The sequence below is a fragment of the Typha latifolia genome, chromosome 5 (genome assembly GCF_019914945.1).
Source record: "Typha latifolia isolate L0001 chromosome 5, TyphaL0001v2, whole genome shotgun sequence".
NCBI lineage: Eukaryota > Viridiplantae > Streptophyta > Magnoliopsida > Poales > Typhaceae > Typha > Typha latifolia.
The window spans coordinates 14,343,535-14,359,357 of NC_133090.1; the positions used below are offsets into that span (position 1 = coordinate 14,343,535).

The window sequence follows — 15,823 nt, forward strand, 5'->3', positions numbered from 1 at the left end:
CGATGTCCAACCATATATAGGAAGGCCTCCAAGCTCTACCCTTTTACTCCAATGTCTTTAGTGGCCTTGCAAATTAAGACGTTAAAAGATGGCAATTGTGATCAGTTGCAATAAGACAAATCACAGTTGGTTTCCACGTACGTCTTAGTCCTTAAAGTATTAGCATTGGTCGGTTGCGAGATGTTATATAAGTTAGAGCAGCTGTGCTACACTCTTGCATTCCTCTTGCGCTAATAAACTATCAAGTAAGGGTGAGATCGATAGGTCGATCAATGGCGAGGTTAAACATTAGCTTCTGCATTTGTTTCCTGTTAGTCTTTTCTTCCATTTGGAAGTCTCAGTCTCGCTCCCTGCATGAGAGAGAGAAGACTCACGAGCTCGAAGGGTCGACTGTCGGCGAGGCGGGAGCGGTCGGAAGGGGCTCGACACGAGGAGAGGCGGCGGCCGAAGGCGCGAAAGAGTCCAAGAGGTTTAGCCCTGGAGGACCAGACCCTCAGCATCACTCCATGGATCCATAAGTATTAATTAGTGGTATTTCTCATGCAAAGGTTTAATTTGGTGGTCATTAAGATGGGTATTACCACTGAGTAGTTCTATCAATTAGCGAGGCCCCTTTTTGCTTGGATTACACTAATATTTTGTACTAGCTAGTGGTGTTAACGAGGCAAAAGGATCAAAAAGTGGGAATAAAGAGAGTGTTATTCTGAGACTTTTGTGTTTTTCATGTGATAGTTAATTTCAGGAATGTGAGTTAAGCCACCATAAATATGACATTTTTTTTTTTACTAATTAAGTCAGCGAAGTTGACTTAACATTAATTCATAATTGGTAGACAGAGAAAAAGAACAATATAATTTTATACAATTATGCACTAAGAAGGTGGCGATTTAGATTAAATTATGGGTCCAATGAGCAAAACGTCTACTCTTTTGTCTTTTAAATTCAAGTGGATGAAGAGCATATAGCACAATGGAGAGTGAATGGAGAGTGTTCACTAAGTTCTGTCTCACCTTTCCAAGTATGAGCCAAAAAATTATCATTCAGGGTGCGAAATGGAAAATTATACATTTTATTATTATTGCCGACGGATGAGTAAAAAAATGTAGGGGCCGTATTAAAAATATTGCGATGAGAGGGTGTATATTACGATAAACACAAATAAAAGGGTGTGACATGAATAAATTCCGAAATAGTCAGAAAATGTACATATTCGCGAGTATTAGAAGTTATATCTCCCGCAATGACTACGGCATCGGTAGTCCCTTGATGGCCGTCCAATCACGAACTCCGCAATGCCAAGAAATTGTTCGATGAAATGCTCCCATGGACTTCATCCACATTCAATTCCCTCATCGCTGCCCGCAGCCGTATCGGCCACGCGATAGAAGTCATGGCCCTGCTCACCCAGATGATGGCTTCGGACCTCCGACCTACCTCTTTCACCTTTGGCCCCATCCTTTCCTCTCCCTCCCTTGACCAACATCATGGACACCAACTCCACCCATTAATCCTCAAATGCGGGTTGCTTCAGTCCGACCCTTATTCCGGCACAGCTTTGTTGGGTTTCTTCGGAAGGAATGGAAGATTGGACGATGCACTCAAACTGTTTGATGAAATGCCCGTTAAGAACGTGGTCACTTGGAATTCCTTAGTCTTAGCATTCTCCCAATTGGGCTTTGTTGAGGATTCCATGTTGTTATTTAGAGAGCTGATGAGGACTGGTATCTGTTTGTCAGAGTATTCTATTATAAACATCTTGTCTGCCTTCAGCTCGATAGATAGTATTCAATACGTGGAGCAAGTTCATGGGGTTGTGATCAAAACTGCAACGGACTCCTTTCTTTTTGTTTTGAATTCCCTGCTTAATGTGCATTGCAATTACTCTGGAGTGCATCTGGGGAAGCGGCTTTTTGATGAGATGTTGGTTAGAGATGTGGTTTCTTGGAACATCGTGTTAGCAGCTTTTGCCAAGAGTGGAGCGCCAAAGAAGGCTGTGGAGCATTTCTTGGTGATGGGATTTGAAGGGCTCTTGCCAAATGAGACTACATTCAGTACTGTCCTCAATGCTTGCTCCAGTTTAAACGAACCTGAATATGGAAAACTTATCCATGCTAAAGCCATCAAGCACAATTATCACACCAGTGCTTTTGCAGGCAGTTCATTAGTCGATTTCTATGCCAAATGTGTAGGTCAAAGTGATGCATATAGACTGTTCAACGAGATCCCTGAGAAGAATGTTGTTTCTTGGAATGTTTTAATAGCATCCTACTCATATGTAGATTCATCTACTCCCTTCGTTCTTCTGAAAGAGTTGTTATGTTCAGAGGTTAGACCCAATGAGTTCTCATTCTCTTCCTTGATAAAACATGCATCGGTAATGGATTTGGGGCAGATCCATTCATTGGTAATAAGAATGGGATATGACAGAAACAAGTATGTTTCAAGTGCTATCGTTGCCTCGTATGCTTCTCATGGTATTTTAGCTGATGCATTAGCTTGTGGGCTTACTTTAGATCCTCTGGCTTGTAATGCCCTCACAAATGTTTTAGCTGGTATTTATAATAAATTTGGCAGGTACCAAGAGACTAAGGAGTTACTTTTCCAGCTTCCGACTCTGGATACTGTATCATGGAGCATCTTATTTACTGCGTGTGCACGCAGTGGGGACTACTTGGAAGCTTTCAATTTATTCAAGCAAATGCAAAGTTTAGGATATCTGTTTGATAACTATATGGCTGTGTGTCTATTGAGTATTTGCTCCAAGATCAACAGCCTTTTTCTTGGTAAATTACTTCATGGGCTTATCATTAAGACCAACTCGGGTCGTTCAGAAACTTTTGTCAATAATGTGTTGTTGGATATGTATGTTAAATGTGGTAGCCTCAAGGATTGTCTAAAAATTTTCGAGGAAATGGAAGAAAGGAACCTTATCTCTTGGACTGCTGTGATCTCAGGATTTGGACTTCATGGATCTCCTCACAAGGCACTTGAGTGTTTTCAGCAAATGGAAGAGGAAGGATTCAAGCCTGACAAGGTTGCACTCCTTGCAGTCCTTTCAGCCTGTAGACATGGTGGTCTTGTGGAGGAAGGCATGATGCTGTTCAATTGTATGAAAGCTGTTTACGGTGTAGAACCAGAAATTGATCACTATATTTGTGCGGTGGACTTATTATGCAAGCATGGGCATCTAAAGGAAGCTGAGCTTCTGATTAGTAGCATGCACTTCCAACCGAATGCAGTAATATGGCGCATATTTCTCGAAGGATGCAAGAGATATGCTAGCATAGAAGCATGAAGTTTCAGATAGCAAATGTTTCGATCAAGCTCTATTGACATGCTATAGAGCTATAAATTGCTTTGTATTGGTCAACTTCACACGAGACACAAAATAATCTTAATCTTCCTGACCAACAACTTGAAGTTCTAACCCACATGCAGCTTGAGCTTCTTTAAGTACAACGACAAATGATTAAAGGGAATGTATTCTCCGACCTTTCAATTCTGTTATGAGGGAAGATTCACCTTAACCAAGAAGGCCAAAAAAGTATCATACTCTCCCATATATATTGTACAATTCCTTTTGTATATCCTCCATGTCTCCCCTTAGCAAGGTTCTTCATTGATCCTCTGGCTGGTGCAGCTGGGCACTGATTGCTTGAGCTGGTTCCGACCCAAGAGATTTTTCTTTTCTAATGCAATGCAAGAATTGGCATATATAGAGCACAAGTTTATGTTTGTCTTTCATGGTGATCATCTGCAGGAAGTAAAGTGCCCGGACAATCTGTTCTAATTTGTATAGTTCCTTCTCTTTCTCTTTACTTTTCTGAGAAAGTGTATTAAAGGGTGTATTTTACTTTTAGATCAAGGTGAATATATCTGTGAGGAGTGTGTTGTGGCCCTGTGGCGAAACAATATCTATCTGAATTATTAATTCTCAGTGGAGAAGCCTTCCAAAGTTTGTTCAAATATCAGTATTGTTAGCTCTGTTTTCGAATTGATTTGTTATTGTGTTATTCTTTACCTCCTCAGTTCTCTCTGTACAATCTTTTATGCGCTTATTAACCACAGGATGAAGGCTTAGTAGATATTGAATTAATTTGAGAGAAAGTTCATAAAGTTTCTTTAGCTTGAGTGGACCATTGGATCCTCTCCGATGAGTGAAATAATGGAGTCACAAAGTATCAATAATGCATGTCATAATAGATTACAAAAACAAATCTCAAATGAATTACTAAGAAGAAAGTCATGCTGTGTCTTTTTCTCGTCTCTCCAACATATGTTGTGATATGTACTTTTTTTTTTCCTTTTCCTTTTTCTTTTTCTTTTTGGTAATAAAAACAAAGTGCATGTGTTTTTCTGCAAATATCTTAGCGGATCCTCCCTTCACCCACGCAAAGCATAAAAAAGTAATAGAAATACGAGGCTTATCCATCTCCCACTGGCCACCGACCATGTATCTTTCTCACGTGTTCTCCCTGTCAACTGTCCTTCCATATCAATATCGCTAACTACTTACTCCAATTAGAATCAGTTAAATTTAATCACCCTTTACCCTCTCTCCGTTCCTCTCATTTGTCTTGTTTCATCCTTTATCCCGCTCAAACTTTCTCCTGAGGTACATTTTAATTTACCTGGAAGCAAACCCGAGGTCCATTCTAGCGTCCACCAGCAACAAATCTCTCTCGCCTTCTCGCTCCTTCCTTTCCTTCCATTCGTCAAAGAAGAGACGACCTAAGCTCTAACCCTAGCTCCCAATCGTTGCTCCTCATGGCCTCCGGTGGATCCTCCAGCCGATCCCAATCGGGTTCGCGATCGTTCGGCTTCGGCTCCGGCTCCGACGACGTCCTCTTCTCCTACGATGATTACTCGGGCCAGGATCCGACCAATGGGAGGCGTCCGGATCCCGCGGGAAAGGTTTGATGCTTCTCTTGATTTGGCTTCTTTTTGTAGATTGAGAATTGGGATCAGATGGGGACCGGGGTTAATATCTTTTAGCATATTGATTTCGAGTTGGCAAATTAGTTGGGAGTACAGTATTGAGTTCGATTTAGGAATTAGGGCTCTTTTCCATTAATCTGTTTTGATTTCGATGTTTTGGGTAAGTATTCTATCAATGATCTCTTATGTATTGGAAGTATACCATTGAATTAGTTTTTGGTAGTTTCATTTGTTATGGTCCATGAATGGTTGCCTCGGTCCTGCAGAAGAAAAAAGTTTGTTAGAAATTGTGAATTAGAGAAGGAATCGGATACTTTTTAGCTCTGTCGGAATGATTGATCACGTTTTCATATCTAGTGCTTCATTTTTAAGTCCTTATGATATGTGAGCAGTGAAGATGCTAGTCCTTTTACTAATCCCTGTGTAGCGTCCTGTGTATCGCATCAGCTGTTGTCCTTGTCTGGCAAACTACAAAAACAGGATGGGAACAAGGAACAAATGCTTTTAAATTGATATGACACTAACGAAGACAGTTGTTTTATGGCTAAAGAAAACAACTGTGATGTCTCATAAGCCTTAGAGCCAATCTTAACATGGCCAGAAACTGTTTCAGAATTCAGTTTCAATCCCAACAGAACCTAAACATAGAAGATAGCATCCAGAGACTGACCTTATAACATTCCATAGTCAGTGTCAGCTAACTCAATGTTGGTAAATGGTGTTCTAATGGAATAGATGAAATCTCTCTTGCTCTTTAATTGTTTTCTGTTTCCCGCATAATTACCTTGAATATAGAACTCTAGATTTGTCACTAAACAATTGGTTAACTTGCATCGCTTGAAGATATGTTCATTTATAGTTTGTCGATTCATCTTCAGGATTTCCACGACAATAGAACAGGGAGACCCTTGGTTAACATTTATGAACAAGAAGATTATTGCAAAGAGGATGTGACAGCTGTTGTTGAGAAGTGCATGAAGAAATATGCTGATAATCTACTCCGATCTCTTGAGGGAATTGGAGGACGGCTGTCACAACTGGAGATTTACTGTTACAAACTTGAGAGGTCAATATGTGAATTTCGAAGTGATATGATTCGGGATCAGAGTGAAGCAGATCTGAAGTTCAAGTCTCTGGAAAAGCATCTGCAAGAAGTAAGCTTATGCCTGACAGAATGTACCGCCATTCTTAAAGATCTAGATTAAATGTTATGGCCATGCTTCTAAATGTTGTATAATTGTAGGCTAAGTTCTTACCTTCTCGTTTGTAAGGTATTAAATTTTTTTAATGAACTAGCAAAATAACTCCATTTGAAGCTTAAATATCTTAAAGAAAATTAATAATTTAATTATATCCTTTATTAGTATAAGCCTATAAGGTGAAAAAGATCATTCAGTTTACTGTTTTCTGACTGATCATGTAGAGCATTGTTATCAGTTGAATGATCAGTATTCAAGCATATGTAAGTGTGCTTTTGTGAATCTCATAGATCATCAATTGTAATTATGTTACTACTTGGCACAGTAGCATTGGCATGCTAGCCTTGGTTGTGCATGTATTGTCATGTAGGGTATGTAGGGTATCTTGTGCTTTGAAGACACTTATTAGCTGCATTAGTCTCAGCAGAGGATCATTAGAGAGATGCTGAGCCTACTAAATCATATTAATGCATTTGAAATTAGCCACTAATTAGATATGTTTTTGAATTACAATGTCAAGTATTCACTTATAATTTAATAATTTTCCCAATAGCCTAATACCATTGTGTATAATTCTTGTAATGGAAATATTGGAAGTTTGTCAGAGTAAATTTTCATTACTAGGGTCAATACCACGGGCACGATAAATGCTCCACCAATTTAAGAATATTATGCCCTAATATTATAGACCTTAATGGCAGTCAATGTAGAACACTTCAACTATCCATAGTTTAGCTGTGTCCTTGACGATATAGATACAGAAGTATGATAACTATGATGATGACTTCAATTCTAGCATCCCCTGCATTAGAATGTTATATTTTTTGACTACCTTGTATGAATATTAGGAAATCTTCCATTACTTTAATGAAGCTTAGACATAAAATTACATGCTAATACAAGTTAAAGAAAAGAAACTTTTAGTTCACTCTGCAGTATGTATTATTCTGGACTGTCCAGCTACCAAGTTTTCTGCTCCTATGAGAAAAGAGATATGTTGCAAGATGCTAATTACGAGCCTGACCTAGCTTTGAAAAGCTTTGATTATAAACTATCTTTAAGTTCTACAGCAATTATCTATATGCCAAGAAGCAATTATACATGTCCTTTGAGGTCTTACACTTTTGTCATTTATGTTGTTCATTTTAGATCAGTGTCTCTGGAATATTTGTTCTTGTGTTATCAGGTTCACAGGTCTGTACAGATCCTGAGGGACAGACAAGAACTTGCTGAAGCTCAGAAAGAACTAGGCAAACTTCAGCTTATCCAGAAGGATTCTACTCAAAAGAATGAAGAGGGTATCACACCATCACTGTCCGAGTCAAAGAAGCATGACGACAAGTTAGAAGTGTCAAACCAACAGATGGCCCTTGTGCTGCCTCCGCAAGCAAAGGCAACACAGTCAATCCCACCCAGAGCTTCTGAGCCTATACAGCCTTACCGGGAATTAACCATGCCGCAGCCAGCTCCTAGTTCTCTGAGTGTGCAACCTGATCGCTACATGGTGAACCAAGCAGGTGCATACTACATGCAGGGTCAAACTCTGACCCAAGTAGCGCAGAGCCAACAATTGCAACCTGAGATGCAATATGTGCAGATAAGGCCTCAGGTTCAGGATGTTCCTGTCCAGACACCTCCACAACATTCTCAAATAGTAAGTCAGGCTCAGTCACAGCCTTTCCTGCAGTATCAGCAGCAATGGCCTCAGCAGCCCTCTCAGCAATTTCCTCAGCAGGTGGGGCAAACACAACCACCCTCTCAGCAGTTTCCGACGCAGGTTATGCAACCTCAACCACCTGCTTCACAGGTGCAAATTAAACTTCAAGCCTCACCATCTTATCATTATGCACCTCATCAACCTGCCAACCCTATTGCGGCAACATTCCCTGGAAGCATGGCTATGCAGGTTCCCTATTCTGCAATTCCTCAACAGGTTGGGAATCACCCTGAAATTGTGCCTTTCGTTTCTGGAGGGTCAGGCAGTACAATTTCACAGCCAGCGACACATAATACTACACAAGGACAGCATCAACCTCCATCAAGCCAGAGGTCTTTCGGGCCACAGCCAAGCAAGGGTGGTTACACAAGTGCTGCACCTTATACACCACCGGCAAATGTACAAGGTTACAACACTCCCGGGTTGCACCATCCAGGCACGCAGCTGCGGAATCACCCATATGGCGAGATGATTGAGAAAGCTGTTAGTATGGGATACCCAAGGGATCTGGTCTTAAATTTGGTTGATAGGATGACGGTGGGTGGGCAGACTATGGACTTCAATGCTTTACTTGATGGGCTAAGTGGACGAGGTTCTGGAGCTCCCCCTCGAGTATGGTCAGGTTAGCTCTGTGGTTTCTTGAAAAGATTTATGTGTGGATCGCTGTAATGTCTTTAACGAGGCTTCCTTTTAATCAACGGGATATTTACCAATAACCACTAGAAATGGATTGTGGTTGTAAATAGATTCGGTTCTTGATAGAAGTGGAGCTCCTTGTAGTGCTTCTTATAACATGAACTGTTGTCACGTTTTTGCACAATATGTTCATGTTTGATGTAACGCTTTGAGGAAATACCAAGTTATGTTGCTTGACGGGCTAAGTGGGAAATTCTCCCTGATCGGTGTTATGTGAATATGTGATGGATGGCAAATAGACTTGCTTTGCATTGAGGTGGCAAATATTGACCCGATAATTCGTTATAATAATTCGGCTTTTAATAGGATTTGGGTTTAGTCTAATTAGATTTGGGTCATAAACGGATCAATCTGCTTAATCCGATTAATAATTGGGTTCTGTTCAGATTCATATCAGTGACCCTTTTTGACCCGTTTAATCTTTTTAAGTATATGGATCGGGTCGGGTCAACCTGCCAACCCATTAGTATATATAATCTAAAATTCTAACCTAACCTAACCTATCTCTCTCTCACTTCTCACCGAGATGCCTCTATGTTTCTTTCCCAAATTTCTTCTCTTCCGTCTCCCAAATCCAATATCTTCACCCTCATCCTCTCTTGTAGGACACAATCGGCAACCGACTTGTCGGTCGCGCCCCCGCCCTCCCCTATTCCCTCCTCTACCTCTTACTCTCCTCCAATCATCTCTTTGGCGGCGCTGATCGAGTCTTTCCCCACCTAAGCATGAATTGCCTCTTCGACCACTTGCTGATTGTAGATATGGAAGATCTTGGGGATGCTAGAGGAGCAACCTTCTATTCGGCAACAATCATGTCCTACCTCTCGTCTTCCTCAACCTCAGCATGAACCTCGGCAGATCTGGAGATCTCGGGGACACTAGAGATAATGCCGGTGTCAAGAGTGATGGACAACATGATCTTGCTCCCCAACGGCGAGAAAATGCTAATCATCAATAGCACGAAAGCTAGGACAACCAAGTGGGAGCTTGGTAAGAATCTGTCCCTCACGACGATCGTCAACCGCCTCAGAAATCACATAGGAGTGCACTTCGACGTGCAAAGCACGACAGCTACTTCTCCACTTTACCACTCTTCAACGGTGCTGCTCCTCGATGATTGTGTGCTCGTCGGCAGAAGCAACACTCACATGTACTACAACTTCTTCGACGTCGAGTACCCAATGGAGCTTAGCCTTGAGGCATTCTCGCCTCGCCACCATGGGAGCAAGAGCTGAGACTCCATAGCCATGGAGGTCCACTCCCGGAGCCTCGCCATTGCGATACCTTGATCTTCGCTGCTTCACCAACTTCGACGATACGTCTATTGCCGGAAACCGGTGTTACTTAATATTACCTAATTCCGCTAGATTTGTGTATGTGTAATATTATTTTTGTTAGTTTGATTAGAAAATGATGTATTACAATATTAATTTTGGTCAGAAAATATTATATTATCTTGTAAGTGGGTGAATCATGTTAGAGTAAATAGGTTAATCATGTTATGTGAACGGGTTGACCGTATTGTATAAAGAATACAACTTATTTATTAAACGAATTGTGTCGTATTATTCGTCTAATAAATGAGTCATATTCGTGTTTACAAATTTAACCCGTTTAATAAATAGATCGTCTTCGTATTAGTACTAGTTTGACGTAACCCGAACTTAACTCCGATGAGAATCTGGCTAACCCGCCTCAATTGCGACGCCTAACTTTGAGTACTTCATGTTTTCAAATATTATATTTCTTAGAAAACTTTATTATTTGCTCTTATTTCTTTAGTTGATGATGAATCATTCATTATTTGATGTGATGGATTTCGTTGAGAATTATTAACTCTTATCTTAGTCGTTTGTTGTGGTATAAAATTTAGTTTTCTTTTGTTTCTTTCCATTGCATTCATTGTTTACATGATTTCCGTACGTAATCACTTTTTTTCATGTGATAATTGAACTTCTGCTCTTATTTCTTTTTAGTTGGTAAAGAATCGTTCACATTGATGCGGTGGCTTTTGGAGAGAACTATTAACTCTTATCTTACTCGTTTGTGGTATCAAATTTAGTTTTCTTTTTTCTTTCCCTTGCATTCATGGTTTAAATGATCATTCCGTAACAGAAACAGTAACAGTTTCCGCGGACTCAATGTTCTAGGACAGTGAGGCACCCAATTGACATATTTGAGGACCACACATGTCGACGTCCTTACTTTCCCCACTAATCAAGAGTGGAGAAAATAGCGGTAACTTTGTCTGATACCGCTGTACAGATATCGAAATGGCTATCAAGCACCATCGATAGCACAGAAGATGATATACTTCAAAATATCTTGGGAAGCTTACAACCACGAGATAAACTTAATTTGGTGCCATGCCCACTTCACAATTCTGATATCTTATTTGTTCGGAATCAAAATATGTTCCCATGCATTTGTCAAGATGTAGCACCATCAAGAAAAAAACTGAGGATAATTTAAAAAAAAAAAAGAATAAAAAGATGAGGCTTATCAACCTATTCCGATAGTGTTGGCTGATATCACTTTTATCACTAACGAAATTATATGGTCAATTCTGATCCTAAATAATTATTATGAAAACAAAATTATTTAATGATTTGATGTCTTAGTTTGATAGTTCGATTTGTTTAATGAATTGACTTTGAAAAATAGTTTCATAACGACACATATAATTTTATGACAGATTTGGACGATGTTTGTTATGAACAATTATTTAACGACACATATAATTTTAAATCTAAAATATATAGTTTATTATAAACTGGGGATTATAAACTTGGATAGTTTAAAATTCTACTAAATTTTGTAGCTCAAAAAGTTAATATATCCGAACCGAGCTAGAAGCTCGTTAAAGTTTAACTCAAAGTATATTATATATGTATTTAGTTTAACTGATTTATCTAAAGTTATTTAACACAGTTAGTTAGAATGTTATCTTATAAAAATTCTACCTCGCCGTACGCGTTCTCCGAGGAGGTTATAAAAGCCCTCGCCATTGCCAATCTCATACTACTCATTACCAAACTAAGTCATTAGGCAAGCAATGATGACACCTTCATCAGCTCAAATCCTAGTGATCACTTTTTTTCTCCTTCCTCTCCTCACCATCATATTCTTCTTCTTTAATCATGCCAAAGGCAAGACTCCGACGAAGGAATCTAAACCACTCCCTTCCCCACCAAAGCTTCCTCTCTTAGGAAACATCCACCAGCTCGGCTCCCTCCCCCACCGCACCCTCCGGTCATTCTCCGAGCAGTACGGCCCGGTAATGCTCATCCACTTCGGGCAAAAACCAACTATAGTAGTCTCGTCGGCCGACGCCGCCGAAGAAGTCATGAAGACCCAAGACATCAACTTCGCGAGCCGGCCGGAGTCTTACGTGGCGAAAGATCTACTATACAACTGCAGCGACGTCGCCTTCGCCCCCTACGGCGAATACTGGCGGCAACTGCGGCGGATCTGCGTACTTCACTTGTTAAGTATCAAGCGCGTGCAATCCTTCCGTCGTGTTCGAGAAGAGGAGAAGGCGATGTTAATCAAGAACATCTCAGCGTCTGCCTCTTCGGTTAACTTGAGCGACCTTGTCACCAGGTTCACGAGTGACGTAGTATGCCGCGTGGCGTTCGGGCGAAGGTACATGGATGAGGAGGGGGGTGCCGCCAAGATCCAAGCGACTTTACGGGAGTTCTCCACCTTGCTGGGGACGCTGGCGTTCAAGGATTTCACCCCGTGGCTAGGATGGATCGATCGATTGAGAGGGTTGGATCGGAGGGTGAGAAACAATTCCAGAGAGTTGGATGAGATCCTAGAGAAGGTGTTAGAGGACCACCAACGCGCCAAGGAGGAAGGCGTCGTCCGGTACGAAGACGGTGATTTCGTCGATATCTTGCTCGCCGTCAACGAGAAGGACGAGAGCGTAGGCGTCACCCTGAGCAGGGAGAATATGAAGGCTATCGTCTTAGTAAGTGAAATCAGATAATTGACAAAATTATATGAAGGCTATCGTCTTAGTATGTGTTTATTATGTTTACTTACAACCTACGTTTTCTACTTCCTCCATTTGACTCCTATATTTATCTTTATTCCTCCGAAGACACACTCCAAAATGCATATAGCATAAAAATCAAAACATTTTTTGTTTCCTTTAAAGAAGATTAAATAACAAATATGCCCTCTTTTGATCTTTTTAAGATCTTATCATACATAATTCTCTAAAAGAGGATAATAAACAAAAGATCCTTGGATCAGATGAAGTATGTCAGACAGAGTTTAAAATGTATATATATATATATATATATATTGCAGATAATTAGCTATTTTGAAATTTAAGATCTTAAATAATTAGACTAATAATATATTAACATTCCGATCACGTTGTAGGATATGTTTGCTGGCGGAACCCATACAACGTCCGCAACAATTGAATGGGTGATGGCGGAGCTTCTCAAAAACCCTGAAGAGATGAAGAGAGTCCAAAACGAGGTAAGAGAGATTGTGGGGTTGAACGCAAAGGTTGAAGAGCATCTTTTAGATGAAATGACGTATCTAAAAGCTGTGATTAAAGAGACACTAAGACTACATCCTCCTGTTCCACTACTTGTCCCAAGAGAAACTATTAAAGACACCAAGTTACAAGGCTATGATATTCCAGCCAAAACTAGAGTTGTGATTAATGCTTGGGCTATTGGAAGAGACCCCAAATCATACGACAGGGGAGAAGAGTTTTGGCCTGAAAGATTTGTAAGCAGTATTATTGATTTTAAGGGTCAAAACTTCCAATTCATACCATTTGGTGCAGGGAGAAGAGGTTGCCCTGGAGTTGCTTTTGGTATGCCCGTTGTGGAGCTTGCTCTTGCAAATTTGTTGTACCATTTTGATTGGAAGTATCCCAATGTTATGGATAGAGAGTTAGTGGATATGTGTGAATCAAGTGGATTAGCAGCAAAGTTAAAGTCCGATTTGGTTCTTGTGCCAAAATCTTTCGGATGTTAGTTCTTCAGGCCTTGAAATATGGCCTATTCTAAAATATGTATTCCTCTTTAATATTTTTATAATAAAATTTTTATTTTAGAAATAATTATTTTTATATTTATTTATATTTAAGAAGAAGAGTGTGATAATAAATTTTAATGTAATATAAAGTGAATGAAAAGATAAGAAAAAATATATTTTATTTTTTATAGTTATCATTAATGATCTTTGATTTGATATAAAATAAATTGATGATATAAATTTTAAAATATAATTTTGATAAATAGTGTTTGTATTATAGAACGAGGTTATTATGATGTTTAGTTATTATTTTGAAATAAAACAAGAGTTACTTCTAAAATAAACTAAGGCTTATGAGTTATATTTATGTTTAATACCATTTTAAAATAGTTTAACCTTTTGTGGGAACTAATTGCTGTAATAATATTGTGATGAACCTAAATTTAAAGTGTATTAACTAATTTCTTTAATGAGTCTATCCCTCTAAAAATACGGACACAAATTATATGTATCTAACGTTCTACTTGTACAAAATGAATCAAAACTAATAGGATAATAGGGTGTTGACTATTATCCCGTGACAGATGGCAACTTTGGCTTTCTCACGAATAATTCTCAAGTTTTGGACCATGAGGTACTAATGGCTATTTGGCAGTCAGCAGTCTACTCAGCAGTCTAGTCAGCAGTCTATTTGTTGAGATCCACACACAAATATCAGAATAAAAATCACTTATTATTCAAAGCAAACTGTTGACTTATTTAAGCCGTTACAAAGAGAGAAAATAGAAAGCAAACAACCCACGTTTTACCCATTCTAAGAATGTGGTAATAGACTAAAGAAAAAGTCAAACCCTACCTACATGTCCTAAATAATAGGAATTATTAACTGAATGAAAGTTTGACAAATTCTAACAATCCCAACAATTCTTCCCCTAAACTGATTGCAGTAAAGCATTCAGTTTACTCCTGGTACCATGCATACACCCAGTAATTTACGCAATTTCAAAAACACATCTAACTTAAGTGGTTTTGTCATAATGTCAGCAACTTGTTCTTGTGTGCCACAATGCTTCAGTTCAACTACTCCATCCCTGGTTAAATCACGCAAGAAGTGAAACCTTACGTCAATGTGCTTGCTGCGTCCGTGCATGACTGGGTTCTTTGACAGCTTAATGGTAGAACTATTGTCACATAACACAGTGATGCATTTACCTTGAGAATGACCAAGCTTCTCCAATACTCTCTTCATCCACACCCCTTGACAGACACAAGAAGCAGCTGCCACAAATTCTGCTTCAGTAGTAGACAAAGTAACCACAGGTTGTTTTTTAGAGGACCATGACACAGCTCCTTCACTAAGTAGAAATACATAACCAGAAGTACTTTTCCTATCATCCACATCTCCTGCATAATCACTGTCTGTATATGCCATCAACTCACCATTAGCCTTCTTTTGATAAAAAACTCCCAAATCCACAGTACCTTTCAAGTATTTTAACACCCTTTTTGTAGCTTGTAGATGCAATTCAGTTGGACTTGCCATGAATCTGCTAATCAAACTCACCACATACATCAAATATGGCCTTGTTGCAGTCAAATACATAAGACTTCCAACTAATTGTTTGTACATGGTAGCATTCACCTTGGCTCCTTTTTCATCTTTCATTAGTCTAACACCAGGAACAATGGGGTTCTTCACACTATTACTTTTCTCCATCTTAAACCTTTCCAGAACTTCTTTTGCATACTTCCTTTGACTAATATAAATGCCGTCAGAATTTTGTAAAATCTCCACACCAAGAAAATACTTCATCTTTCCCAAATCAGTCATATCAAATTCAAGTTTCATAGAATTCTTGAACTTAACAAACATGCTCTCATCATTACCAGTAAAAATTAGATCATCAACATATAAGCTAATAATCAAAATTTTACCTTCATCTCCTCTTTTGATGAACAAAGTATGTTCACAGCTGCACCTCTCAAATCCTTCTTTGGCAAAATATGCTTCAATCCGACTGTACCATGCACGAGGGGCTTGTTTAAGCCCATACAATGCCTTCTTCAATTTGTACACCTTATGCTCTTCATCTTTCTTCTCATAACCTTGTGGTTGCTCGACAAACACGGCTTCTTTTAATTCTCCATGCAAGAAAGCGCTTTTGACATCAAGCTGATACATTTTCCAACCATTTTGAGCTGCTAAAGCAATTACCATTCTGATTGTATCCCACCTAGCCACAGGTGCAAACACCTCAGTATAGTCTAT

At 39.4% G+C, this 15,823-nt stretch overlaps 3 protein-coding genes across 3 annotated transcripts; all 3 read left to right on the plus strand.

The window, feature by feature from the left end:
• Nucleotides 1-1,390: 1,390 nt before the first annotated feature.
• On the plus strand, nt 1,391-3,295 carry LOC140789175 (pentatricopeptide repeat-containing protein At3g58590-like). The gene has a single exon (XM_073138783.1). It carries the CDS (start codon nt 1,391-1,393, stop codon nt 3,293-3,295), a length of 1,905 nt encoding a protein of 634 aa, XP_072994884.1.
• A 1,253-nt stretch (nt 3,296-4,548) lies between these two features.
• On the plus strand, nt 4,549-8,735 carry LOC140788628 (uncharacterized). The gene is made up of 3 exons (XM_073137971.1): nt 4,549-4,914; nt 5,817-6,092; nt 7,324-8,735. The coding sequence occupies exons 1-3, from the start codon at nt 4,768-4,770 to the stop codon at nt 8,479-8,481; spliced, it is 1,581 nt and encodes a 526-aa protein (XP_072994072.1). The 5' UTR covers nt 4,549-4,767; the 3' UTR covers nt 8,482-8,735.
• Nucleotides 8,736-11,555: 2,820 nt separating this feature from the next.
• LOC140788131 (cytochrome P450 71A1-like) lies at nt 11,556-13,639 on the plus strand. Its single transcript, XM_073137261.1, has 2 exons — nt 11,556-12,523; nt 12,943-13,639. The coding sequence occupies exons 1-2, from the start codon at nt 11,606-11,608 to the stop codon at nt 13,552-13,554; spliced, it is 1,530 nt and encodes a 509-aa protein (XP_072993362.1). The 5' UTR covers nt 11,556-11,605; the 3' UTR covers nt 13,555-13,639.
• Nucleotides 13,640-15,823: the final 2,184 nt, after the last annotated feature.